The sequence below is a fragment of the Microtus ochrogaster genome, chromosome 6 (assembly GCF_000317375.1).
Source record: "Microtus ochrogaster isolate Prairie Vole_2 chromosome 6, MicOch1.0, whole genome shotgun sequence".
Classification (NCBI taxonomy): domain Eukaryota; kingdom Metazoa; phylum Chordata; class Mammalia; order Rodentia; family Cricetidae; genus Microtus; species Microtus ochrogaster.
Window position 1 is genome coordinate 81315425 of NC_022013.1, and position 27702 is coordinate 81343126.

General features: G+C 39.8%; 1 protein-coding gene across 2 annotated transcripts; it reads right to left on the bottom strand.

The window, feature by feature from the left end:
• Window positions 1–21: 21 nt before the first annotated feature.
• Aida (axin interactor, dorsalization associated) lies at window positions 22–27702 on the bottom strand. Of its 2 annotated transcripts, XM_026779728.1 has the most exons (8): window positions 27460–27536; window positions 24926–25039; window positions 20762–20831; window positions 13382–13435; window positions 12956–13010; window positions 5491–5554; window positions 5146–5249; window positions 22–737 (listed from the first exon to the last, which is right to left on the bottom strand). In XM_026779728.1, the coding sequence occupies exons 2-8, from the start codon at window positions 24934–24936 to the stop codon at window positions 553–555; spliced, it is 543 nt and encodes a 180-aa protein (XP_026635529.1). In that variant the 5' UTR covers window positions 24937–25039; window positions 27460–27536; the 3' UTR covers window positions 22–552. The 2 variants fall into 2 exon arrangements, with proteins under 2 accessions (XP_026635529.1, XP_005348981.1); XM_005348924.3 differs by lacking the exon at window positions 24926–25039 and having other exon boundaries at window positions 24–737; window positions 27460–27702.

Here is a 27702-nt window from a genome sequence, read left to right on the forward strand (position 1 = left end):
GATAAGGTACTGTGACAGGGATAAGGTACTGTGTGACCGGTATAGCATATGGCAACGATAAAGAATTCAACCATGTGGATTTTCTGTTAGGAACAGGAACAACCACACTTTCTAACTCTGATAACTTTCTTTACTGTTCTGCAAAGGCTCTCGGAGTCTGGACATATGGACAGACCCTCTCTTGGTTTCTACCTTCACCCAGCACCCACCTTACAGAAACCTGCTGTAGGAATCAGAGGGCCAGAGGGCCATTCAAACTACACTCCTGTGGAAGAGGAAGACTATTTCTAATTCTGTATTCTGGAAGCTGTCTCTGCTAAGGGGACTGTGCACAGCTACATGGTTCCCTAGATGGGTCTAGAGTATGGAACATAAAAACAAAGACAGGCTCAAAAGCAAAAGTGAGTCTAAGCTACACATTTAAAAATATGTTTATTAAATCTATCAGAGCGTTCACTGAAGGAGTAAGGATCGATTTCAGGGATTTCCTATCATTATAAAATGAATTACAATGAGTTGCGACAGACTCAGGAGCCACCGCTCTGAGGACAACTATTGCACGTGGAAAGCAGCATGACATCTGCAGAGGGAACACCACACCCAGAGCTCCTCACCCTTCACGCTGACTGTAATGTAGGGATCGATGCACTGCCCAGCATCTTTCAGACCGATTCTCTCAATTCTGATGGTGAGTAACGTCATCCCTGGTTCTGAGGGCAATCGGGGCAATAAAGTACCTGGCAGCAGAGGAACCATAGTAAAAATCAGGTTACCCATAATTCCAGAGAGAACATTTTAGCATGCAGAAGAGACACAGGCTTCCTTGTAACTTAGCAACCAGGCAGGCATTGCCCATCTTGCTTTCTACCACTCTCAAACACTGTATCATTCCTTTTTTTGTTTTTGAGGATGTTCTTAGGTTCCCGAGTATGGAGATTATAGACAACTGTCATCACACCTAACTTGGTGGTATTCTCTCTGAACACATACTTAGTTATACATAAATCTGTACTCCATACTTCACAAACACCATAAAATAGAATTATTTAGGCAAGCATATTAAAAATTCATGTTAAGCTGCTACAAAATTGATAATACAGCAATCCACATAATACATATATTCAGTATACTTGTAAAGATACACCTTATATCTCAATATGAACTTGTAGAAAAAAAATAGAACAGTTTTGAAGTATTTTCTGTTATTCTGAAGCATGAAAAGTTTGAGAGTAAACCAGAAAATCCTTCAGTTACTACTGATTTATAGTTTAATATTCAGAGATTTAATTATTAGGTAGATTATTAAAGCCTAATTTCCTATCTATTCCTCATCCAATTATGCATGATGTATTTAGAAGTTCGTACTAGAGGAAATGGCAACATAAAACTGAAAGAGCAATTCATCAATTAAAGTTTTAGAACTTAAAGACTGGGCTAGAGACATGGCTCAGTGGGTAAGTGTGCTTTCTCTGCTAGCTGACTTTGAATACGGAACATCTGGGTAAAAAGCTGGACATGCTTGCGCTTGCCTGTGACCTGAGCATTAAGAGCACGGGGGAGAAAGGGAGGAGTCCCAGTCTCAAATGCTGAGATTCCAATTCAGACTCTGCCTCAAGGAATAAGGTAGAGGCTGCTGCTGAATACACTCCACATTCTGCTCTGGTCTTCAAGTCTGTGTGTATGGCACGTGTACCCAAAACTTAGGTCATGCACCAGGCATGTATATACTACACACAGACCATGCCCCCCCCCAAAAAAAAACTAAAAATCCACTCAAGGAGAAGAGCACCCCAACCCTCAAAAAAAAAAAGTCAATTTTAACCCAGCTTGTGTGCAGAAGTTAAACGACTTTCAGATACAACACTTACATAGGATTTGGCTGGTATCTTTCCTTTTTGTTCAACAATGTGCTACCCTACTTTTAACAATGAAGAATCCGAGAACAAGATTCAGTACCTTCTAAAATGAACACCTGATTGACAGTGAACAGGTGTGAGGAAAACTGGTGGGGGGGCAATGAAAATGTAAATTGGAAGGTGGTCATGGATGCCACTTTATAAATCTAGAATTTATAAATTCTAAATAGAATCTTTATAAATCAAGAGTCAACAAATAGTAGGCAAATTTTATATGAATACTACAATAACGCTATTAAAAATAATAGTTTTAAGATGTGTTAATTTTTTGGTGGGTTTGGTGTTTGTTTTGGAGGGCAGGGTCTCATGTAGCGCAGGCTGACTCACATTCAAGGCAACCCTCCAACCTCAGTCCCCATGTGCTAGATTATGGGAGCTCCTAATCTTACTCCCTAATTTAAATACCAAGACAACACAAAAGTAAGAGTGGGGATGGCCTTCATTGCAGTGTTTCATTAACAAATCTTAACGGGACAGGAGAAATTCTGGACATATACACAAAAATTCATGACTGTCTACACTGTCTTTGACAGTCTGATTACAAATACAGGCACCTTCAGAACGAGTGCTTTTCACCGGACTCAGACACAAACTTCAGAAAGGTAAGAAATACCTTTGAAATTTTATGAAAGAAATGGGAGTACTTATATTTAGTTGAGTTCTTCTACAAAAAAGGTTCATGTGATTATATAAAATTTATTAGATAAATAATGAAATTTATGCCCTAATTCTTCTGTTAATGGACATCTGAGTTAATAACTTTTGATTTTTTAATACTACTATGCACACAGTGGTGAACATATTCTCATATAAACGTCTCTGAAACAGGAATTCCTAAGTCATCAGCTCCTACCGTGGATGTTCCATTTCTGTGCCACCAACAGTGCAGTACAGTGATCCTGCTGTGCTCCTCAGGCACTTTGTTTCTCAGATGCTTCACTTGAATCAGCTTAGGTGTGGCAGGCATTGACCTCACTGGAACTTGTATGGTCTCTGATGGCTAACAGTGCCTCATAGCTTTCTATTAGATCATAGATTTGGATTTTCTCCTTCCTGAAGAGGGTGTTCAATTATTTTTCCCACATTCCTCTTGAAATGTCCTTTCCTTATTAAGTTGTAAGAGATCTCTAATACATTAGAAAAAATTCTGGTTTCATGTCTTATAAACAGCTTACTAGTGGCTTTTCTTTTAAAAAGCATTGCACTGAAACATAAAATATACATTTAAATGCCTAAATTTTAAGTGCAGCTTGCTGAATTTCACCATATGGACACACCTACGCCAGGGGCACCACGATGCTCCCACACCTATCAGACCTCTACTGGTTCTTCCAGAAGACAGTCAGCACAGCTGCTGTCCAGCGCAGAGCACAGCTCAGGCTGCCGGAATGACTGCTCTAATGGCATCTCCCACATCAGATTTCTTAATCCCTTTCTTCACCGTTTGTGCTTTTAAAAGGCCTACAGAAAAATGCGCTTAACTAGCAGGGCTAGAGATGGCTTGGTGGTTAAGAGCACTGATTGATCTTCCAGAGGTCCAAGCTTTGATTCTCAGCAACCATATGATGGCTCAACAACTGTCTGAAACTCCAGTCCCAGAAGACCTGATACCCTCTTCTGGACTCCAAATGTACTGCATGCATATAGTATGTGTACAGTCAAACTTGCAGGCTATTTAACATCCAATATATAATAAAAATAAAAATGAAAATTGTGCTTAACTCAACGTTGGTAGTGGCAAGCACTCTGTAGGTACTAGGCATGCATATGGTGCATACACATACATGTAGGCAAAGCACTAACACACAAAAGTTTTTGAAAAATGAATAAATATAATAAAATTAAAAATATAGAAATAATCATATGTCTTCAAAAGCAAAACAGACCAGAAATAATGTCTTGTACGTGAGACCTGCCAGCAGCAACAGCTACTATGTGTAATTTCCCTAAAGTTATTTATAATCACAGGGAGAAAAGATCCTCATCCAAGCTCTCTACAAATAAAAACAACTCACTATATCCTTCACTCCTCTTAGATGAAGGTAGTGCTCCAGTATCTGCCCACCTGGGCCTACTTATACCAACCACAATTTGGTTAAAGACTGATTATATAACACAGGACAGGCTGATACTGCAGGGTCAAGACAAAGCTTGGCCTGTGGCTGATGCTATGGGATAACCCCTCTGTATGCTGTGAATATATTTTATTGCCATTAGTTAACAAAGAAGTTGATTTGGTCAATAGCTAGACAGAACAGAGCAGGGCGGGAAATCCAAGCGGAGATATAGGGAGAAGAACAGAGTCAGGGAGACACTGCTAAGTCACTGGGGAAGTAAGATGGAGTTAAGAAGCCACAAGCCTCATGGTAAAATATAGACTAATAGAAATGGGTTAATTTAAGTTGTAAGAGCTAGTTAATAATAAGTCTGAGCCATCGGTCAAACAATTATAATTAATATTAAGCTTCTGAATGATTATTTTATAAGCAGCTGTAGGGGACCAATGGGTGGGAGAGAAACCAGTCCAGCGGGACCAGGTAGAACAGAGAAAAGCCTCTGGCTACAGGTTGGCACTTGGGATCTTAGATCTGATGAGGATTTCTATCTGTCCTGCTCATCTTACAATACCTGAACTATGTGAGCAGTATAGCTTGTGCTGAACACTCTTTCCTTCTGAAATCTATAATTTTGGTCTATAGTAGGTAGAAAACGATTCTGTGATCAATTAACAACAGCAGTTCTGTGTGCTAAATCTCTAAGTAGACATTTCACCCTTCACAATGCTGTCACAACTTGATAGAGTAGGAATTAAATACTGCCTATGTGGCTGGCAGCACAGGGAAAGGGGCTTTGGACTCTGTACCCATTTTTCTCTGATTTGGTCCATATGCCTTTTCCTTTGGCTAATTTTGCTCCTGTGTTCTCGTGCATAGCTTCTAGCTGTGAGTCCTGGTGAATCACTTAACATGTGTTCTGAGGACCACTAACACAGATGGCCCTATCACACTGTGTGCTGGGATAACCACAAACAGCGGCCCAGCCAATGAACTTAGTTTACAGTTGTTAAGGGCTCTGGAGAAGTTCACACTGTGTGCTGAGATAACCACAGACAGTGGCCTGGCCATGGAACTCAATTTATGGCAAGGACTCTGGAAAGGTTTTACGCTGCATTAGCAGACCAAGTGTCCCACTGGATAAAGCAGTGCATGTTCTGTGTAAGGATGCCCACCAGGAACTCTAGCAGAAAAAGAATCAGGAGGGCCTGCTCCAGCACCACCTTCTTCATCTTCTTCAAATTCCAAATTCTCTTCTTCACCAGGTGCTAAAATTCGTCTACATGGAAGAGAGAGAGAAAAAAAAAACTAAACAATGAACTAGAATACTTAATACACCAACAAGGCCTTGCAGCTGTTCCACAGGATGCTGAGTATTATAAGAGTTTAACATATTGTTACCAGTGTTGGTGTCGATCATATCAAAGATACCAAAGCGGATAAAACAACAACAAACATAACCGAAAAGTGGGTATAAAGAGGACAGCAAGAGCAGAAGATGAATATAAATACTTATTTACCTTAATGGAATAGGCTGAACATCAAATGGGAATTCTTTATTATATGTAAGGATATTCTTCAGGACTGCAATGAAAAGACAAAGAAACATGACTTCTTCTTCCTTTTTTCTTTTTTAGTTTTTCAAGGCAGGGTTTCTCTGTGTAGCTTTGGAGCCTGTCCAGGAACTTGTTCTGTAGACCAGGTTGGCCTCGAACTCACAGAGATCTGTCTGCCTCTGCCTCCTGAGTGCTGGAATTAAAGGCGTGTGCCACCGTCACGCAGCGGAAACATGAATTCTTCTATAAAAAACTAAATTTTAGCTCACAGAGCTAGTTTTTAATAAATTTTACCATGAACATTTAAACATATTTTCAAATTCCCAGATTATCATTCCAGAGCCACTGTACTTGTTTGCAGAAAGTCTGAGAAGATTAGGTCACCAAAACATATCCTAATGTGTACAAGATCCTGGGTGAGATGCAGGGTCCTCCTGACATCAAAGATGACAATTAAAGAGATACAGGAGCATATCTTCATCTGTTTTGAGTTTTCTCCAGGATGTTACCAAACTGATATGGTTTATGTTGGCAGTCATACATCTCCTTTTATGATGAAATTTACTGCTTATGTCTATATATTTACAGACATAGACACAGTAGAATAAATCCTAAGGAGAAGTCTCCAGACAGCATGGAGACTTCTGTACTCCACGTAGTACCTGTGTCCTGCCTGTGGTTACATTCACAGCTCCCTTTGGGCATGTGAGCTTAGAGGGAGGGAGATGCTCTGCAATGCTGCTGGGTCTACAGAATTACTCTAAGTCTATAATTCAGTGTTTCATTTCCAGCCTTATGTAAGGGTCCCAGTAACAAGCTGCAAATTACAAGAAGGTGAATCCACAGCATGAAATGGACAACATAAAAGGCACCTGGAACTTAGCGCTCAATACACTCAGCCTTTAATTTTTCAGTCACATAGTTCAGAGCTGAAAGAGGTAGGGCATATTGGTACTTAGCAAATAGCCTCCAAAGAGGGTATCCAGAGGGCACAGGTTGCAATTGCACGACATGCTCTAATGATTGTCAGTTTTTACCCAACTTCTTATATGTGCACTCATAGAATCCAGTGTGGAAAAAAATGTCAGAAGTCACAGTTCTCTTTGGTTTATACTCTTTCTCTTTAGCTTGCCTTAATCCTCCCACTATCTTACTTTTTCTTAGTAACTGTGTACTTAGTGACCACAATGTTAGGACTCTTAGATACACCGTGATCAAGAACTCTTAAAAGGATCTTAAACCAAACTCATGAGAAACAAACAACAAACATGTCACCCAACAGACCAGATAATATACAAATGTGGGAAGCTAAATGGCAGCATCACAGAGGACAGGGGAGGAGCAACACATCCTGCTCTATTCTGTCCTGAGTAAATGTCCCCTCAACAGCATAAAACTGGAAAGATGTGCAACAGAAAGGTTGTTCTTCTGATGACTCTCTTATAATAAAATCTTATTACCTACATTAACATTCTACAGATCTAGACAGACTAGAGCTCATCCTGAAGTGAAGCCTTTAGACTTGTACACTGGCTGTGGTAGGTTGGAGGTTGAGATATACACTCAGCCTAAACTCCCATTTGGACCTTAGACCAAACTCAAGAAAAGCAGATCATGGATGCTGATAGTAGATAAGCTAATGTGTAAATGTGGCTACTGTTAGGACAGACACACAGAAACAGTGGAGCAGCTGGAACCCACAGGGTCAATGTCCAAAACTGTTGTCAGAAGACACTGGAGCTGTGACCCAGGATAGAGGCATCACCCACAGTCACTGCAGGGTTGGAACTTTCCAGTACTGGAGAAATGAGAGCAATAAAGGCACAGAGAAGGAAGTAGAGTTTTGGGGGGCTTGCTATTTTTGAGACAGAGTTTCACTCTATATCCCAACCTAGCCTAGAACTCACTATGTAACTTATGGCAATCTACCCACCTCAGCCTCTTGAACAAGCATGCCCCACCACATCCAGCGAGGTTTGACTTCTTCAAATAATAGAAAGTTTACAAGCAAGAAAGGACTATCAGAGACCAAAGTGGTTTAAATAAAATGTCTGCCCTGCAATTCCAACAAGGAAAGTGTATAACTATTCTAAAGTCATGTAAATTACTTAGTTTTCCCAGTCCTAAAATGGAAATGCCACTTCCTTTACAGACTACAGAGTGAACTAAAATTAAAGAATATATATGAGATGCAGGGGAAATTTTGAAGTGTTGAACACAAGCATACTCAGCTGTATCTATATTTTATAAATGTCTTTTTCATTTTTCTTTGTTTTTGGGTCTCAGTGCTTAAAAAGAGAGTAAGCAGAAACCTGCACTGTTATGCATGAATTACTATTTGCCATGGCTTTCCACTGTGACTGACTAGAATCCTAGTGTTTCCTGCCTCACAAAGAGTTCCGCCTTTTCAAAGCATAGTAACATCCCTTCTGAAGATGGGTAACAAATGGAGCCAACATGGCCAACTACATCAACATAAAATCTGAGAGAGCTTGGGAAGCAATTCTAGACACAAAAGAACAGAGTTAAGCATGGTTCTTGGTAGCAGCATTTTCTCAGGTGGACTCTGTTTGCTAGGGGAAAGCATCTAATTTAAGAGAGGCTTCCTGACTCAGCTTTAGCTGCAAAAACTTTGCAGCTCTTTTAAGAGGCCCCAGCACCAAACACTTAAATGGTGTTTATGAATAGCTGACAGCATGCTTCTTGGTGGTGGCAGAGACTTTAAAACTTCATAGAGTTGTGGCAATAAACATGGCTCCCGTCAGTACCTCTGACATGAAGCTAGACACTCAGAAAGCTAAGGAATGGGGTGGATCCAGCTGTCAAAGCCATGGCTTTAATTTTAGCCATACTGCTTAGCAAATTAAAGACTCATGTGGTGAGAAAAAGAAAGATATACAGTAAGATAGAACCAGACAAAAAAAAAACCCTCTGAACACATTACAGTGTGCTTAAAAATATATGTACACTTGGGAGAAAAAAGAAAAACAATAAAGTCCTTGGGCGTGGTGGCACACACCTTTAATCCCAGCATTTGGGTGGCAGAGACAGGTGGATCTATGTGAGTTCAAAGACAGAGTGAGTTCCAGGACAGCCTAAGATACAAAGAAAAACCCTATCTCAAAAACAAAAATCAAAACAAAATTTAAAAATAAAAGAAACGGAGTTTAAAATAAAGTGATGTGAATATGGAAAATATATAGAGTTTGGATACTGTATGTTGTTGTCTTTGAATTGTTTGATGACTGAGGAAGGACCAACAGATGCTAAAAGACATTTGATTATAAATGTTACTAGATTAATCCAACATATATTTTGAAAGTGCCTTGACTTCAAATTTTAAGTCAAAAGGTAAGTTACTTTGGAGAAGAGATTTTGTTTTTGTTTCCAGAGGAAATGGGAGGTTGTGGATTCATTCTGGGTTAAGAAAAATCATGTTTGAATAAGGAAGACCCTCTGAAAAATCTCTGATGAGAGCAGATTTCCCAGATGATCCAACATGTCAGAGGACCTCTGTTGGAGTTTCCTCTGAAATCAAGAACAGCCTCAAGATTGCTGCCTGAGATGATCAAGCTCAAAGAATATTCCAGTCAGGACTTGACCATATCTTAAATTTTCTTTAGTTCCCCAAAAGATTATAAGCGACCCCAATCAGCGGGAAGTAGCCTAGAAAACTACACCCATATTCCCAAAAAATGGATTGTGGATGTTTGTCTTTGTTTAGAGTGTTAGTTACAAATTGCTATGGATAATGGTCAGGAAAAAAGCTAAACAAAGGAAATTAGATTCAGAGTTCTTGTTTTGGAAAAAAAGAGGGAGAAGTGCTGTGGGACAACGGTAATGTACTCTGTAAAGATTTATCACTTGTACTGGTTTAATAAAATGCTGATTGGCTAGTAGCCAGGCAGGAAGTATAGGTGGGGCAACCAGAACAGGAGAATTCTGGGAAGAGGAAAGGCTCAGTCTGCAGTCATCACCCAGATGCAGAGGAAGATCAGAATGCCTCACTGAAAAAAGTACCAAGCCACATGGCTAACACAGACAAGAATTATGGAATTATGGGTTAATGTAAGATTTAAGAGTTAGTTAATAAGAAAGCCTGAGTTAATAGGCCAACCAGTTTATAATTAGTGTAGGCCTCTGTGTGTTTCTTTGGGACTGAATGGCTGCGGGACTGGGCAGGACAGAAACCTCTGTCAACACTTTATGATTATAGTAAACTGTTAACTCAGTAAATAGCAGTTAATCATTAGTATTAAGGTAGAGAGAATGACATTGTCATTAATATTAGTTGACGCAGAAGCCATATTTTCTAATAATAAAAGGGGAAAAAACCAACCTTTAAAATATGTGAAAGACACTGAAAGCTACATCGGTTACAAAGAATGTTTTCCCTTCGGAAAATGAGAGGACATAGGGTCTAGTGTAGCCCAGGCTGGCCTTATGCTCACTACATAGTTGAGGTTAAACTTGAATTTCTAATCCTCCCGCCTCCACCTTCAAAGTGGAATGATTACAGGCATGCATGTGGTAGTTTGAAAGAAAATGGCCCCAAAGGAAGTGGCAGTATTAAGAGGTGTGACTTTGTTAGGGTAGTTTTGGCCTTGTTGGAGAAGTGTGTCACTGTGGGGGTAGGTTTTGAGGTTTCGTATGCTCAGGATACCACCCAGGGTCTCAGTAGATTTTCTGTTGCCTGCAAGATGTAGGACTCTCAGTACTCCTCCAGCCTGCACACCATCATGTTCTCTGCCATGATAATGGACTGACCCTCTGAACTGTAAGGGAGACCCTCAATGAAATGTTTCCTTTATAAGAGTTGCCATGGTCACGGGGTCTGCACAGCAGTAAAACCCTAAGACACCACAGCTGCAAATATTTTGCTTTTTGTACACTTCTTTTTTCAGGTATTAGTGCTTTGGAATAGAAATACTTGGATTAGAGAGATGCCTCCACGTTTAAGAGCATGTGTTATTCTTTGAGAGAACCACACAGTTCAGTTCCAAGCACCCACTCAGGGTGGTTCACAACCATCTCTAACTTCAGTTCCTATGGATGAGACCCTGTTGTGGCCTCTGAAAGCACATGCACTCCTATGTACACCAACCACAGGAATGTCCCTATGGCCTGCTTCCATCAGCCAAGACTCACTGTTTTTTCTTCTTGTTACATTTTATGTATTTTGTGTGCATGCACGGTAGAGGACAGCTTTTGGGAATAGGTTCTTTCCTTCCACTATGTGGGTCCCGGGGATTGACCTCAAGTAGTCAGGATTGGTGGCAAGTGTCTATACTCTGAGCCACCTTGCTAGTTCCAGGCCTCACTTTTTAAGTGTTTTACAGTCTTGCACCAGCAGCTGAGGACCATTCAGTCTTATGAACTTTTACTACTCTGACACCTTTAGTGTTCTCTCTTACTGAGAATCAGTCCCCCAGCCTCTCAAACTCACAAAAAAATGGACTTGTCATCCCCTTGCAGTTCACTCAAATCTACTGAATACAGCACAAATTTGCTGAGTTTATAGTGATGTGGGATTCCTTTATGCTATAAATATGATTTTTTGTTTTTTGTTTTTTTTTACCATTGGTTAATAAAGAAGCTACTTTTGTGTATGACAGAGCAGAATAGAGCAAGTCAGGAAAACTAAACTGAATGCAGGGAGAAAGAAGGCAGCTGTGACCTTGCTGCATTTGTTTGTTTCCTTGTGGTTCTGGGGATGCCTCACACACGCTGGCTATGTTCTCTACCATTGAGAACACCAGTCTCAGAGTTATAATCTTTAATTAAAGCCATCAATGTGCTTTTCTCCAAAATATCTTATACACAGCCAGTCATGGAAGACCATATATTATTCCATTTGTGTAAAATGTTCAGACTAGGCAAATTTATAGACAAACTAGTGGTTGCCTAGACCTGGTGACTGGAGAGGGTCAGAATCTGAATGAGAGAACCAGTGATGCTAGTGGATACAGAGCTTCTTTTCAGGGTGGTGAAAATACCCTGAAATTGACTGTGGAAATGATACACTGTCAAGACAATAAAATGAGTAATTATAACTCTAAATTAGTGAATTTTATGGTTTCTAAATAACATTCACTGAAGCTACCAATAAAAAACTTATATAAAGTATTTGTTAATGTTTTTAAAAGAAACCATAAAAGTTCTATGACTAGAAAAATGTGACCAGAAAAAATTAAAAATGTTTACATTATTTAATTGGCATTTCTATATTCACTGAGAACAGGTAAGAACTACTTAGAAATATAAAATTACAGTTCTTGTAACAAAAAGGTTATGTCTGGATTACATATAAAACACCAAAACTATTAAAATGACAGTTCATCCTAATTCTTGCCATATGGAGAAGAACCTTGCTCTAAAGAGATGAAATATGATCATCTAACAATTGTGGAAAAGCCAGAGTCACAGCAGATCTGTGTTTCTGTGTTTTTGTTGCTTCTCTCTACCAACCCAAGCAAAACAACAGAAATCTGACCCTGCTGAGCACAGACGCCGCAAACCTCGGAGCCTGGTCCTTCCATTACAAGCGCTTCCCACTTCCTCGGTCACTTACGTCTACCTCCCTCAGCCTTGCCATGAGCAGGGAATCGGCAGCTTGTGAAGTTGATATGAACATCTCTTTAGTTCTTTCACCTCTCACTCAAGGTGTGGAGACACCAGAAGGGCTGCAGCGATCCAAGCCCTGCCAGCTACCAGGGGCTACAGTGGAACACAGCCAATTCATCTCCTCTTCAACTATAAAGCAAGATTCTTTCTATTCTAAGATGCCACGATTTTGATTCCCTACTTAGAATCTGCCTTAACAGATGGGTCTGAAAGCTGTTCTTCCCTGTCTACAAAAGCATGTTAAACCATGCAATCCTGCCTTGCTGGTATTGGCTAAGGTTTGCTCAGTCATATTTACCTCTGCCCATACTGCAGACATTTCAAGAAAGAGAACATTCATCTGAATCAGCAAAAAAGGAAAAAAAAAAAAAAAGGAGTGGTAGTGGCCTTCAGGCAGCATCTTAACCACCAAAATATTTGAAGAAATTATTTACTTCAGAAAGTTTTAGAGGAAAAGGAAAGAAATAAACGCCACAAGCAAGAATTTCGTAGCATGGGCTACAGTTCTCATGCCATGTAAACTGATTGGCATCACTGACTATAGTTTATCTTCTTCCTTAGACTCTGCTGTAAATGTCTGTCAAAGAAACCAATCTTATTAAAGCCACCAAAACAAAATAAAGGTTAATAGATATTTATACCAAATTATAACTACTACAAATATTGCAGGAATTTAAGAAGCACTAAAAAGATGTTACATAGCTAGGTATCAGGAGAAAACCACCATCTATGCTAAACAGTGTTAACATCTACCATGAATTATTTCCCTAAGGAGATGACAAGAGCACCAGAAGAAAACACTTACTTGGTTCTAGCTTCTTCAGGTCCTCCAGTTTAAATTCTTCTTGGGACTGTGTGGACTAAATTTAAAATATGCACATTACATCTTTTTACTACAAAGATTTCACTGTACCCTATGTCTCTTAAGTGGTAAAACCAAAAATTCAAAGTGACTCAAAATCTATTTCTTGCTTTCAAGGTAGGAAACGAAAAGTTCCAAACTGGGTTTTGTTTGTTTTACATTCCCAGTATATTAAGGCTAAATGCAATAAAAAAAAATTAAAGCTACATCTTTGATTGCTATAGTTTACAACATATGAACCAAACCCTGTGAGTGTGCGTGTTACTGAGGAATTCCCTTGGCTGTAAACTCCCCTGAGATGACACAGCACGAATGTCTACTATTTCAGCAGAACAATCATGTCAGAAAGCTAAGAACACCTCTACTTACCTGTAACGCTGCACTTCGCAATTCTAAACATGTGGCGATTTTGCCTATGGTTCTCTGTAGGGAGATAAAAAACAACAACACTATACTATACTATAAAATAATATCGGGTAATTTTTATCAGTAAGAGGCTTTTTTTTAAAAACAAGTTAAATCTCATTTTTCTGTAGCACCTGGTAGACCCAAGAGAAGAAAAGCAGGACGCAAAGGCCTGAGATGAGGTATGTGTGTACTCTCCACAGTAACAGCCCACAAACAATTCTCAGTAAAGGTCACTTTGATAACAGCTTTGAACATGATTTAAAGGGTAATGAATACAGTTAATAATGGAAACCAATATGGAATTTCCCTCCAAAATTAAAATTAGGGCTGGCAAGATGGCCTAGCAAGTGTTTGCTGCCAAGACTAATGACCTGAGTTCAATCCCCAGAACATGCATGATCAAAGAAAAGACCTACAAGTTATCCTTTAATGTCTATATGGATGCGATGGCCCATACATCCACACACATGCACATACATACATAAACACTCACATACACATACATAAAATGCAAAAAAAATCATTAAAACATTAAAAGTAGAACTACCATATGGCCCAGAAGGCCTACTCCTCGGTGAACAAAGGACATGACATCAGTATGTTCAAAGAGATATTTAGACTCTCTTGTTTCCTGCAGTCCTATTCAGTTGCCACAAACCAGAAAGACCCCTAAGTATCCACTGACTGACACACGAATAAGGAAAATGTGCTCGTCCATACAATAGGACAAGAAAGACCATCATTTGGAATTAGAGATCAAGCTAAGCCAAGTAAGTCAGAAACAGAAGGGCAGGGACCACCCACTCTCACTCATCTGGAACATTGACAAGCTGAGCAGACAGAGTGGTAGCTAGAGGCTGCGGAGAGACAGAGGAAGGGAGGAGAGGGAGAAGATGGCAAAGGAGTGCTAAGTTACAGTAAGACAGCAGCGAGGTCTGCTGTGCTATCACCACACAGTGGGATATGGCACACTTCACAGAATCCAAACAAAGAACCCGAAAGGTCAGGATGTGGTGTGGTTGGTAGAGTGCTCGCCTGACACGCACAAAGTCCTGGGCTCAATCCCTAGCACGACAGGCTAAAACCAGACACAGGGCACAGCCCTCAAATCCCAGCACTCACGCGGTAGCATGACCAAGAATTCAAAGTCATCCTTAGCCACACAGCAAATTCTAAGCTGGCCTAGGCTACACAAGCTTGACTTAAAAAAAAAAAAAGGAATTTGAATGTTTATATACTACAAAGATAATAAATGTTTGAGCACGTAAGTTTAATTTGATTTAAGTGTCACACAATAGATAAATGTACCAAAAAAGTCTTATCAGCAGGGCATGCTGGTCCACCCATGACTTTCTTTAATCCCAGCACTTTGGAGGCAGAGGCAGGTGATTTCTGTGAGTTCATGATCAGCCTGCTGCACATAGCAAGTTTAAAGACAGCCAGGGCTACACAGTGAGAAACTGTCTCAATAAGATATAAACAAATAAACAAACAAATAAATCATATTGCCTGTTAATATGTACAATTTTAATGTTTTTCTGTGTGAATTAAATTTAAATAGCTGGGCATGGTGGCACATGCCTTTAATCCCAGCTTCCAGATAATTAGAAGAAGGTAGAACTCTGTGATTTCAAGGTCACTCTGTTCTCCATTGAGTTCTGTCACAAAAGTAAATACACACATTAATTAAATAATAAATTCAAATATTCCAAAAAGAATGTCAATGAAAAATGCTCAGTGGCATAGTTCCTACCAAGCTTTCCTATTTCTTCTCCATTCAGCCTATAATTCACCAAAAGATTTAAAATTTCTTAAGTCATTAGCACATTATCATAATGAAATCTGACTAAAGCAAACCTAACTTATTTAAATACACACATAATACAAAAATCAGTATCTAATAAATAGCAAGGAATTTGACAGTCAGATACTTTCTATAACAAGATATAAAATGGACACTAATGACTCGGCCAATAAGATCATGTCCTATGTGACAAAGTATAAAGCACGGGCATGAGAGTCTACAAACTCCAACAACGGGAGCTTACACACCTTACCGAGATACAGAACCAAACTCAATTTAGAAGGGTGATGCACAGTTCAAAGAGAAAGTTTTGAAAAAGTAAAGTTCTATATTTACATACAACTTTTTACACACATGCGTGCACATATAAATACATATATAATTCTAAGGACTGGAGAGATGGCTCAGTAGTTAAAGTGTACTGGTTGTTCTGGCAGAGAACCCAGATTTAAGGCCCATAAATGACTTGGCAGCAGGAACTCCAAATGCAGAAATCCAAAAAAAAAAAAAAAATCCTTTTTGGCTTCTGTAGGCACTAGGCATGCAAGTGGTGCATAGACATACATACAAACAAAACGTCAAACACAAAATAAAATGTTTTTTAAATTTTTAAAAGAATTCTATCTGCACTGAGATATATTAATATACTAATTGTTTAAAAATGATAGTGTCTACTTCCTTTTCTTCTTTATTACAAAATCTACTTAATTTCATACACTTAACACCTAAGATTAAAATGTAGTTTAGCAACTTGTTCATTAATAAACTCTTAAATATAAACTTTTCTTTTTATAGAACCAAGAGCCTCTTATACAGAAATGCAGTGCACTATAGCAAAAATATCAGTAGGCATTATTCATAACTATTTTAATGAATGACACCCAATCTCAGTATTAAAAAAGAAGTGGGACACTATCCTTCTAGCTGTGGTAGTAAGTTAAAAACATGTACATGCCCTTGATGTCAAAATGGTGTGCTGCACTGAAATATCACAGATAAATGATTAGAGAACTCAAGTCTAGGCAGGTCAGAGTTCAAGTTCAATAAGACTAAGCACTGGGGAGCCAGATGGCTCAGGGAATAAAAGAGGTAACTGTGCTTGCTATGCAAGTCTGCCAACCTGAGAGGTGAGGCTGGGAAGAACCAGATCCTGAATGTTGATTTCCCTAGTAATTAAATTTTAAAATAACAATAATAAAAAAGACTAAGCAAATAGCAATAGTGGTGCACAGCTTTAATTCCAACACTCAGGAGGCAGAGACAGGCAGATCTCTTGAGTTCAAGACTAGCCTGGTCTACAGAGTTCCAGGACATCCAGTGCTATACAGAGAAGCTCTGTCTCCACTGCCCCTAACCCCATTCCCCCAAAAAACTAAACACAAAAGGTAATATAAGTCAAATTTTAGATTTAAATTATTAACATTCATGCAAACTACTTTTTCATACTTAATACAGTATAGAAAGTCTGGATAAATGCTATTTTACTTTGCCATTTCCTCAGAAAATTGATAGCTAAAAGGAACAATTAGGAGAAAACATTTTTAAAAAGTCAATTAAAGAAATAAATTAATTGTGCTCAATCTATAATATAATGTATTCAATCTATATAAGGGAAAAATCAGTTGAAATATATGTAAAAAATATACTCTCAGCTAATCCAGACTTTAAATAACTAGTCATCTTCTGTCTAGTGAGAGAGAGAGAGAGAGAGAGAGAGAGAGAGAGAGAGAGAGAGAGAGAAAGACTATGTGTGAAGAGATGGGGGTAGCAAGACGGTTAGAGATAGAAAGGGAGACCCTAAAAATATACAACACGTATATAGTACTGTTACCACTAAATTTGACTCAAAACAGGGAATAGCTTTCTAAGCATCATGGGACAAGATGATCATTTCTATGCAGAAACTTACACGAGAAAACCTACGACACCATGAAGGAATTCAATGGAGTGAAGCATTTGGCAGCTTTCTATTAGTTATTATACTCAGTTGTCATAATAACAAAATTATTGAGAACTAAAATGAAAGCTAAGTAAATAACCATGAAAGGGCATGAATAAGAATAAGCTTTCTAGGCATGGTGATGCATGCCTTTAATTCCAGCACTCAGGAGGTAGAGGCAAGAAGATCTCTGTGAGTTAAAGGCCATTTTAGTCTACATAGTTAGTTTCAAGATAGACAGGGCTACATCATGATAAAAAACCCAAAAATATATAAGCTAACAAAGACAACAACAAGCCGGGCGATGGTGGCGCACGCCTTTAATCCCAGCACTCGGGAGGCAGAGGCAGGCGGATCTCTGTGAGTTCGAGACCAGCCTGGTCTACAGAGCTAGTTCCAGGACAGGCTCCAAAGCCACAGAGAAACCCTGTCTCGAAAAAAAAAAACAAAACAAAAAACAAAACAAAAAAAAAACAAAGACAACAACAAACATGCAAAAGTAAACAGAGAAAAGACCATGAGGCCCCTACGCTACACAAAGAACTAAGGCAACTAAGGAACACTGAAAGTAAGGTGGTCTTTCTCAGAGAAGAGCACATCAACTGGTTACCCAATAGCCCTGAAAACACACATGTAAGTGACATTATGGACGGTGAGCACATTATAATTAGGAATATGTATGCATATAAATATACACATATGCAAGCAATAACAATAAAAAAGAGGCTATGGATTTGAAAGAGAGTAAGGAGGGGTATATGGGAGGGTTTGGAGGGAGGAAAGGAAAGTGGCAATGATGATAGTATATCATAATCTCAGAAATAAAAGAAATATTTTTGTAGTGATATTTTATTTGTGTTATATTAAATAAAGCTTATCTGAAGAACAGAATGTAAAACAGTCGTCAGCCATACAGGCCAGGCAGTGGTGGGACACACCTTTAATCCCAGCACTAGAGAGGAATATAGGTAGAACTCACTCTCTTTCAGTCTGAAGATTTCAAAAAAGGAAGAGCTTTCTAGTGACTTGGCTGCTTTGCTTTTCTGATCTTTAAGTTGAACTCCAATATCCATCTCTGGGATTTTACTAGTAGAGCTCCATTTGGCACCCAATGTGGGGTTGAGCCCACAACCCTGAGATTAAGAATCTCATATTTAAAAAAAAACTATTAGCTTACTTTAAATTAGAAATCAGTGAGAACACCAAGAACAAGTACATATGGAATTTTCATACTACTTATTACTAAGTGTTTCAGAGAGATTACTATTTCTGTTTTAGGGTTTTTTTTTTTAATGTATGAAAAAGCTTCATTAGAACTTCCATGATTTAAGACTCTCCAGATTATCAAAAATATGCTGTTTTCTTTGGCTAAATTAGGTTTTGTAAAGACTTTTCTTTTTTTCTGGGTCAAGTTTCCAACTGAGTCTCATTACATTTGTAGCACCTGCATAGGACATGGACTGTTGTTCTTATTCTCACTGCTAACATCAATTTCCTACGTATTCCTATCAATTCTTAAGAGTCTACAAAATAATGGGTTTCATTATTGCATTTCCTTTATGTTTTTTTATATTTAAAGTTAATGTCTTAAAATGCAGAATTATTGTAATTTTGTATTGTAATATTGTAAAAATGAAAATTATTACCTTGAAACACATGATGTATCTTATAATAATCCTCTGAATAAATGCAAATAAACTTAGAGCCAACAAAGCTTTACTTATAAAATACTTTCAAAAGGTTACTATGAGCTAGAAAAAAAATTCTGCTTCATGTGGTGGCTCACACTATAATTCCAGCATTAGGGAAGCTGAGGCAGGAAGACTGCCACAAGTTCAAGGCCAGTCAGAGATACAAAGTGAATACAGGCTACCTTAGGTTACAAAAGATAAGTCCCTGCTTCAAAAAGCCACACACACACACAGACACATGTGCGTGCACACACAGACACATACACAAAATAAAAATAAGAGGAAGAGGGGACAGGATAGAAAGAATAAAGAACTGTAGAAATACTGATTTTTAAAAAATTCTTTTGATGGGTGATGGCACATGCCTTTAATCCCAGTACCTAGGAGGCATAGGCAGTTGGATTCCTAAGTTTCAGGCTAGTCTGCTCTACAGAGTGAGTTCCAGGACATCCAGAGCTAGACAGGGAAACCCTTTCTGGTTCTTTCAAAGTTTCACAAACTTTTGAATAGTAAATATAATTCTAAACTTTGCCACTATTACCAAAACACTGAAAATAGTAAAAAGCATTAACATCAAAAAGTAATTTAAAATAGAAAACATAAATTAATTTTGCCACAAATAAAGTAAAAAATATCCACCATTTTTCTTTTTTCTTGTAGAAAATATAACTTTTTTTTTTTATCCTGTGGCTTATGGGCCACACACAACATTTAATTGACAACTACTTCCCTATGTGATAATCAAATAAAGCCTATTATGGCTTTATTTGTGTGTGTTTCACTTAAATTTTTAAAGAAAATCGAACATTTAGAAGTGTACAGCTTGACTTACATCCATAATGTAGCACATAATGTAGATATGAGGTCTGATGCCAAGACACAGGCAGGCCCAGGTTCTGTCTGCTCACAGCAGGCTTGCTGGCAAGCATTCTAAGTAATAATTGTCTCAGAAATCCAGCGTCCAGGGATAAAGTGAAACCTCCTAGGTAAAGCTATTAGAGCTTTAGGGAAAGAGTGTCTTTCAAGGTCCTGCAAGACTCTAATCCCTCATCTCATAAAGACATCTGGGCCCAGTGAGTTCTGTTACCGTCCGTCTAAAAGAGAAACAGAACTCACACAAAGGTGATCCTAGCATTTGGGATCACATGCCTTTAATCCCAGCACTAGGGAGGTGGAGACAGGAGCAATATTTGGCTGGGCAGAGAGAGGAATATAAAGGGGAAGAGACAGGAACTCAGTGGAGGGTGGAATCTGAGGTTGGTGGAGAGCATTGCAGGATCACCCCTATGTTTGTCTGAGCCTTGGTAGAGGTCAGATCTCTCTAGTGACTGGCTGTTTTGCTTTTCTGATCTTCAGCTTGAACTCAATATCTGTCTCTGGGTTTTTATTACTCATGCTCATCTGCCCTCCCAACTGCTGGGATTTATGGTGAGCAGCATCATTACTTGGCTAAGAGGCCAGATAATTCTTAATGTGTCCTGTTTTCTTTTTAGTCTTACACTTTTTGTTATTTGGTTTTGGTTTAATTTGGGGGTTGTGAGGTGCTCACTGGCTTATTTTGAGAGAAAGAATTAAGTGTGAAGTGGGATGTAATTATTCATAACCTTGCTTCCCCAGGTAACTGTAGAACAGTCTAGGTTTCCCCACCTTATTTAAAGTGAGAATGGCTGACTAAATGGTAGGTCATCTCCAAATGACCACTTACTATCAGGCAAAACACAATCAATTGTCTTTTTGTTTGTTTGTTTTGTTTTTAACTTAAGCTTGAGAGAGACAGAGAGACAGAGACAGAAGAGCATGCATGCATGCATGTGTGTGTGTGGTGTATCTTGCTTACTGGACTGAAAAGATAGAAACCCTTTCCTTTTTATTTGTAATCAGATGCACCAGAGACTGTTTTACGGTACCTTTTGCTCTTCAGTGAATTCAGAATTATTGTGTTGAGCTTGGGCCTCCTTCTGTAGGTGTCTTGCTAATCTGTAAGAAGAAAACATTATTCAGAACTGAAAGTGAGCAAGCTATTTTTAACAGCATCAAGATGATACAGGTTAATTTTTTAAAAACAAGGAAACACCATGCTTTGTTGTGATCATGTCAGTCTTCTTCAGCCTCAGAAGCACTCTGAATGTGCTACAATACTTTTCACACCATGTCACTGGGTAGAACCTCAGCTAAGAGAGCAAAAGCAGAATGATAGGACTGGGGGGGGGGGTCTCCTAGGGTGTGGAATCCAGCCCTCCCTCCCTGACCTGAACAGACTCCTCTGTAACTACCCAGATTCAACTTAGACTCTATTGCTGAGCTCTAACTGCTCTACTAGCTACAGATATTTTTATCAATCTACTTGTTATTGATTTGCTGGTTAGTCCAAAATCAAATTACATCCATGACAAAGTGGGAATACTCTATCAAAATCTGCTTTTGAAGGTAATTGTTTTTGGAGAAAAGAAAATTCCACCATTCATAAATAGAAATCACTGATTACCCAATTATCCTATTTTCAAAATGGCAGCTATGGGCTGGTGAGAAGACTCAGTGTCTGCCTCAAAGCCTGATGACCCAGATTTGATCCCCAGGGCCCACACGATACAAAGAGGGAACAACTTCCTCAAGTTGTCCTCTGACCTCCACACACAGGGTATACAAATGTATGTAAACAGCAGGCTGACTGAGGGTTTTCAAGGGTGAATCAATGTTTCTACTCCACGTTCAACAGTAAGGATCAAACCTATATGTTAAAGAGTAAAGCAAAAAGCACCAACACTTAAAACTCTCTCTTTCACACACATACACAAACATGGGGGTAGGGAGAGGGTTCTTGAGAAATATAAAAATGGCTATTAAGAAGACAAAGATTCATATCATTAGTCATAAGAAAACGCTTACCAAATGACAAGCTACCCCTTCACTGCCAAAGATGGCTACGATTTAAAACATAAAACAAAGGGAGAAAATAACAGGTGTTAAAGAGGACGGACAAAAGCAGGATCCTCATACCCTGCAGGTAAAAACACAGAAACGGTACCAATCATAGGGAGAAGTTTGGTAGTTTGTCAAGTAATTAACTACAGACTTAAAGACCCAGAAATTTCATACAAGGTATACATCCAAAAACCTCAAAATATATGTTCACATGAAATCCTCGTACACACATGCATTATTCATAATCACCAAAAAGTGGGAACAACTGAAATGCTCACTAATGAGTGAATAAATAAAACGTGCTATTCCCATTCATGAAACCGTCTTTCTTTCTGTCTTTCTTTCTTTCTTTCTTTCTTTCTTTCTTTCTTTCTTTCTTTCTTTCTTTCTTTTCTGTTTGTTTTTTGAGACAAGGTTTCTCTGTGTAGCTCTGGCTGTCCAGGGACTTGACTTGCTCTGTGGACCAGGATGACCTCAAACTCAGAGAGTCACTTGACTCTGCTTTCTGAGTGCTGGGATTAAAGGCTTGCACCAACACCCAGCATGAAAGATTTTTCACTGGGACTGAAAAAAAATACCTCAGCAGTTAAGAGCACAGGTTGCTCCTGCAGAGCAACCAGGTTCAACTCCCAACACATAATATTTCCCAACCATCTGTCAATCCAGTCCCAGGGGGTCCAAAATACTCTTTGGAGCTCTGTGGATACCAGGCACACATGTGGCACACATACATACAGACAAAACACCTACACACATAAAATTTTTAAAAACAAATATTATTCAGTCATAAAGAGGGCTGAAATTATAATAACATGTTATAATATGAACTTTAAAAATATGCTAAATGAAAGAACCCACATTAAATGGCAATGATTCCACGCAAATGAAAAGTCCTTAATAATAAACCCATTGAGACAAAAAATGATGAGTAGTTGCTTCTACCTATTGGTTTATTTTCTCCCAAAGCTGGGAATATATTTTCTCCCTAAATCTACTTGAAGACTTTCACGGACTAATATGGCCATTTTCCTTGTTCAGGACTCAAGCTGATTGGTATGAAGTACTTCCTAGAAATGCAGCTTATAGGATTATAAATCAACTATATGCTGAATTTATATGATATAAATTTATACGTGACGCCTCTTGAATTTAGGGGCATCACACTGTGACACAGTTGCTCAATCTGAGTAAGTCTACACATAATTTGCTAATTGCGGTTATTAGGTCAAGCAGGGTGATCACCAGAAGAAAAAACACAGGTTGAAATTCTTGTTCCAATACTAACAAACAATAGAAAAGACACTAAATTCAAAGAGAATCTCATGTACAAAAGGTAGACAACAGACCAGGAAGATATATTACAAAAATAATGAACTTACATCCAGAATATATAAAGAACCCTTAGAACTTTATGTGTGCAAGGTAATTCAATTTTTTAAAAGATGCAGGAAAGATCTGGAAGGTACACAGAAACTTACAGAAGGAAAATAAGTATGAAAAAAACACTCAACACCACGAGTCATTTGTGAAATGTAAATTAAAGCCACAGTGGAGTGTGCTATATGCCCTCCAGAAGGGATGTAATTAGACAGGAACACATGCTAGCTACATGAGAAAAACCCTTCCACTGCTGGCAGAAACATGAAATGGCATCCATATTCTGGGCAGTGGCGCAACAGGTTTCCTTTAAAGTCACACATCTAACACCAGACCCAGCAATTCCTCTCATTGGTATCTATCTCCTCAAAAGGAATGGAAATGCATGTCCACATAAGGAATTACCTGGGCTGGTGAGATGCCTCAGTGATTAAGAGTGCACACTGCTCTTGCAGAGAACCTGAGCTCTGTTTCTAACACCCATGTCAGGCAGCTCACAAGTGCCTGTAACTCCAAGAGACCCAAACTTCTGGTCTCCCAATTTCAGACACCTGCACACGTGTGTACACCCCCCTAACACACATAATTAAAAATAAAATTTAATTTTGAAAAAGAATTGCTGTAAATGTTAAGGCAGCATTGCTGATAATAATCAAAACTTGAATGTCCATTAATTAGTTGAGTAGGGTCATGAAATGTGATGCAACTATACAATGTAACATTTTTGCTCACTAGCAAAAAGTGAGACAAGCTAAATGAATCTTAAATATTATGCTAAAAATCATCGTTAGGTAATTATTACACAAAATGTCCAGGAAAGACATTATGAAGACAAAACATAGGTAAGTGGTTGTCTGAGGGTCAAGAATGTGGCACAAATGGAAATGAGCACAAGGGACCTTTGGAGGGGATGGCCTGAATGCGGCGTGGGAACAACTGCACAGCTGGGACATGCAAAATGTGTCAGCTTGTGGTGTACAAGTTATACCTCAATAGTTTTTGTTGGTGATGTGGTGTTGTTTGTGTTTGGAATGGGGGTCTCACCTTGTAGTCCTCCATGGGTGGCCTGGAACTGGCTATGTAGAAAATTCTAGACTCTAACTTGCCTGCCTGACTCCCAAGTACTGGGAGTTAAAAAAACAAATGGCAACAAAAACTCTCTCTCTCTCTCTTTTTAATGTTTTAAAAGTCAGGCAAAAATACTTTAATCTTTTAAATACATAAACTCAAATTTTCATGTGAATGGAATCCTAAAGGTGAGACCTGATTCTGTGCACGGAAGGAAAAGCTACATGCTCTGGAGAATCAGATGAACGAACAAAAAAACTGGTTATGAGCAATGGGAAGAAAATAGTTTAGTCTTCTCTAGGGGCTGGAGAGATGGTTCCACAGTTAAGAACACTTGCTGTACAATCCTGACAACTGGGGCTTGAACCCCAGCACCCACATCACTAGCCAGGCATGCCTGGCATACCTGTAACCCTGGCACCCACATCACTAGCCAGGAGTCCCTAGCACACCTATATAACCAGCACCAAGAAAGCAGAGACAGGAGGATCACCGAGGCTGGATAGCTTTCAGTCTAGCAGAGAACATCCAGGGAGGCCTCTCAGAAGGAAAGTGGAGTGATGGAGAACGTCCACTGTACACACAGTGCACATAACTCACATAAACACAAATAAACCTTTAAAAGTTCTCTAGGGTCTCATCTCATCCTACAATGGTGCCTACAAGTAAAACAGGACTGCTCTTAGGAGGTGTCTTAAATATACCTGGAGCACATAAGTGACTGACAGGAACCTTATCCCTACAGACAGAAATTAGTGTGTCTCATCCATCTGTAGCAAAGAACCAGGATTTCTCTCCACCAGTTCCCGGCTGATACTCTGCAGATACAAGAAAAAAAAAACAAAAACAAAATAAAAAACAAAAACAAAAAAAAACAAACTACTGTTAACAAGCAGGTGAGATGGCTCAGGAGGTAAACTGCTCGATGACCTGAGTCAGTCCCCGGGAAGGCGAGAACTGGATCCTGCTAGTTTTCTTTGACTTCTATACAAAGGCACCAGGCACACGTGTTCTGTGCAAAAATACATCCAGGCAAAACACTCATACACACAATAAAACTTAAAAATAAAATATAGTATTCTTAAAGTGAAAGTACATATGCTATGCCTCCAACATTTCCTCCATAAACCAGCCTCCATACGTTGTAGACTATAAAGACAGTATGGCTGCCCAGTTAAAAACCCCAATTATCCCCGACTTCTCCCTTAATTCTTGATATCCAGCCAGTGACTAAGTAATTGTTCACATTATTATCATGGTCCTCGATTGGCCTCCTTGGCTTCAGTCTTTCCTTCCAAAAAAAGTGTGTTCAAAAATAAGAAAAGGCAACTTGTTTCTATTTCTGGTAGATTAGGAAGACGTAAATTCTTGGCCTCATTTATGCGTAGCCTGAACGTTACAAAGTTTGCCCAGTCACTGCATTTCTGTTGGACTCTGACAGTGCTGTTTTATAAGAACTGGAGAGTGTGGTACTCTGCAGCTCTCCAGTACAGTGGCCAGTGTGGGGACTCAACAAAGGATCTGCATGTGCCTGTTACTCTCATTCCCACTAAGCGGACTGCATATTCAATTTTCCTTTGTAATTCCAATTAGACATGGCATTCTTCACTTTCCATTGGGAGGTTTGCTGCCCAGTCCAAACAGCTGCTAGGTTCACTGCATCACAAGCAAGAGGCAGCTTTGCATTTCAGGCCACTTTAATTATTATAGATGGTGACACACACAAACCCTCTAGGGCTACCCAATCAAGGTACAGAAGAGTGCATTCTGCAACAATGGAAGGACTCTTGAAATTTGTTTACAGAATTTGTCTGTCAATGTTTTAATCAAACAAAGCAATTTATTGTTAATTTAAATATCAGCAGAAAGGGACTGAAATTAGAACCCCCCCCCCCAGATTTCAAAGGTATCATATTGTGATCACAGTTTTTCAAATTTTGTTAAAAAGAAAAAGAATTCTATGCCTAGTGGGCAGTTACAAAAACAAATGAAATCACTTGGGAGTTCAAATACATGTTAGTAGTTGTCCATAGCAAAACACCCAGAGCACTAAATTTTTGAATTTATAGACGATCTGTCACTTAAGACCGGCAGAGAACACCTATATATCCAAATTATCTCACGGACTAGCCAAAAACAAGTAGCTATTGTTGGGACAGGATAGGAGTTTTGATTCTCCAAAGTATCAATCTTGTATTCTTCCCAGAAAAAGCGAAGGGGATGGTCTCACAATTCGAGAAACATCAAAGAATTTATTTTAAAACCGAGAATTAATGGTAACAGTTCGCAAACAATAGCTTTTAATGAGCAGTTTCTTTTAGTAATAAGTCCAAGAAACTAGCCAAGATGTTTATACAGCTTTTCTAAGTGTCTAAAGCTTAAGTGGAAGAACCAGAAAGAGATGAGACTCTGGTGGGTGAAGGAAACCAGTCCTCACTTGTACCCTGAGGCTATACGTTGTACACAGGAAAAGGGGGAGGGACCCACGGAGGGAGTGGCGGCTCCTGGGCCTGGTCTATTAATTCACATTTTGCTCCCCTCGATTCACATCCTGCGCGGACTCCACCCAAAGCAGCCAAGCGAGAGGGTGGGTGGGACTCACAGCCTAGCAAATAACAGTCCCAGAAATCGAAAACGAAATCGAGCAGGAATTGAGAAAACACCGCTCACCAGACAGAGGGGTGGAGAAGGAGGGCGAGGAGCAAGCAGGGACCCTTCTCGTGGCAGGAGAGGCATCCTTTCCCCTTCCTGGGGACAAGCTCCACTCCCGCCCTAGCACATCCCTCCTCTCCTACACGTGGAGGGTGCAGGACACACACACGCAGAACATGGCCACTCATCCCCGGAACGTGGGCGGAGAGCACACAAGTATTCCCTGGGCATTTTCGAAGATTTTTGTTTCCCCTGGAGGGGTGGCAACCTGGGAGAGGCGGCGGGAAGGAAAGGAGACTGCCTGCAGAGCCCAGGTCCCGAGGGAAGCTTGAAGGGAACGAAGGAGAGAGCCAGTGAGGGCCCCAGCTACCTGTTGAATGGACCCGGCCCTGTGCAAAAGAGGGACGAGGAGAGAGCTTCCCCGGAGGGAGGACGGGGGGGGTCCCCGAGCAGCCGGATCTCAGCCCTAATGCTTGCGGGGGGGAGCACCCCAAGAAGCCTGCGCTGCGGGACACAGTGATGCGAGACCTGGGCAGAAACAAGGGGTGGCGACCTGCCTGGCCCGTTCCCGCGGTTAGTCACTCACATCTGATACTCGTCTATCGCCTCCACCAGCTGGCCCCAAGAGTCGAAGTCGGCGCCTCTCCTAAGACTGGCGCCCCAGCGCTGCAGCAGACTCCGGGTCACCTCCGACATGGCCGGTCCCCGCCCCGGCCCCCTCCCGCCCCTACCCCAGCAAGGCCGGGCTCTAGGGCGCCATCCTCCCCGGGCTTGGCCCTGGCATTAACAGGGCCGGGAGGAACCGCTAAGGCCACCACCGCCACCCGCC

Coding starts and splice junctions, on each gene's coding strand:
- Aida (XM_005348924.3), bottom strand. CDS start 27,569: ATGTCGGAGGTGACCCGGAGTCTGCTGCAGCGCTGGGGCGCCAGTCTT. Junction 13,436..20,761: donor AATTCACTGAAGAGCAAAAG/GTACCGTAAAAC, acceptor ATCTCCCTACAG/AGAACCATAGGCAAAATCGC. Junction 5,250..5,490: donor GTTCAGCCTATTCCATTAAG/GTAAATAAGTAT, acceptor TCTTCCATGTAG/ACGAATTTTAGCACCTGGTG.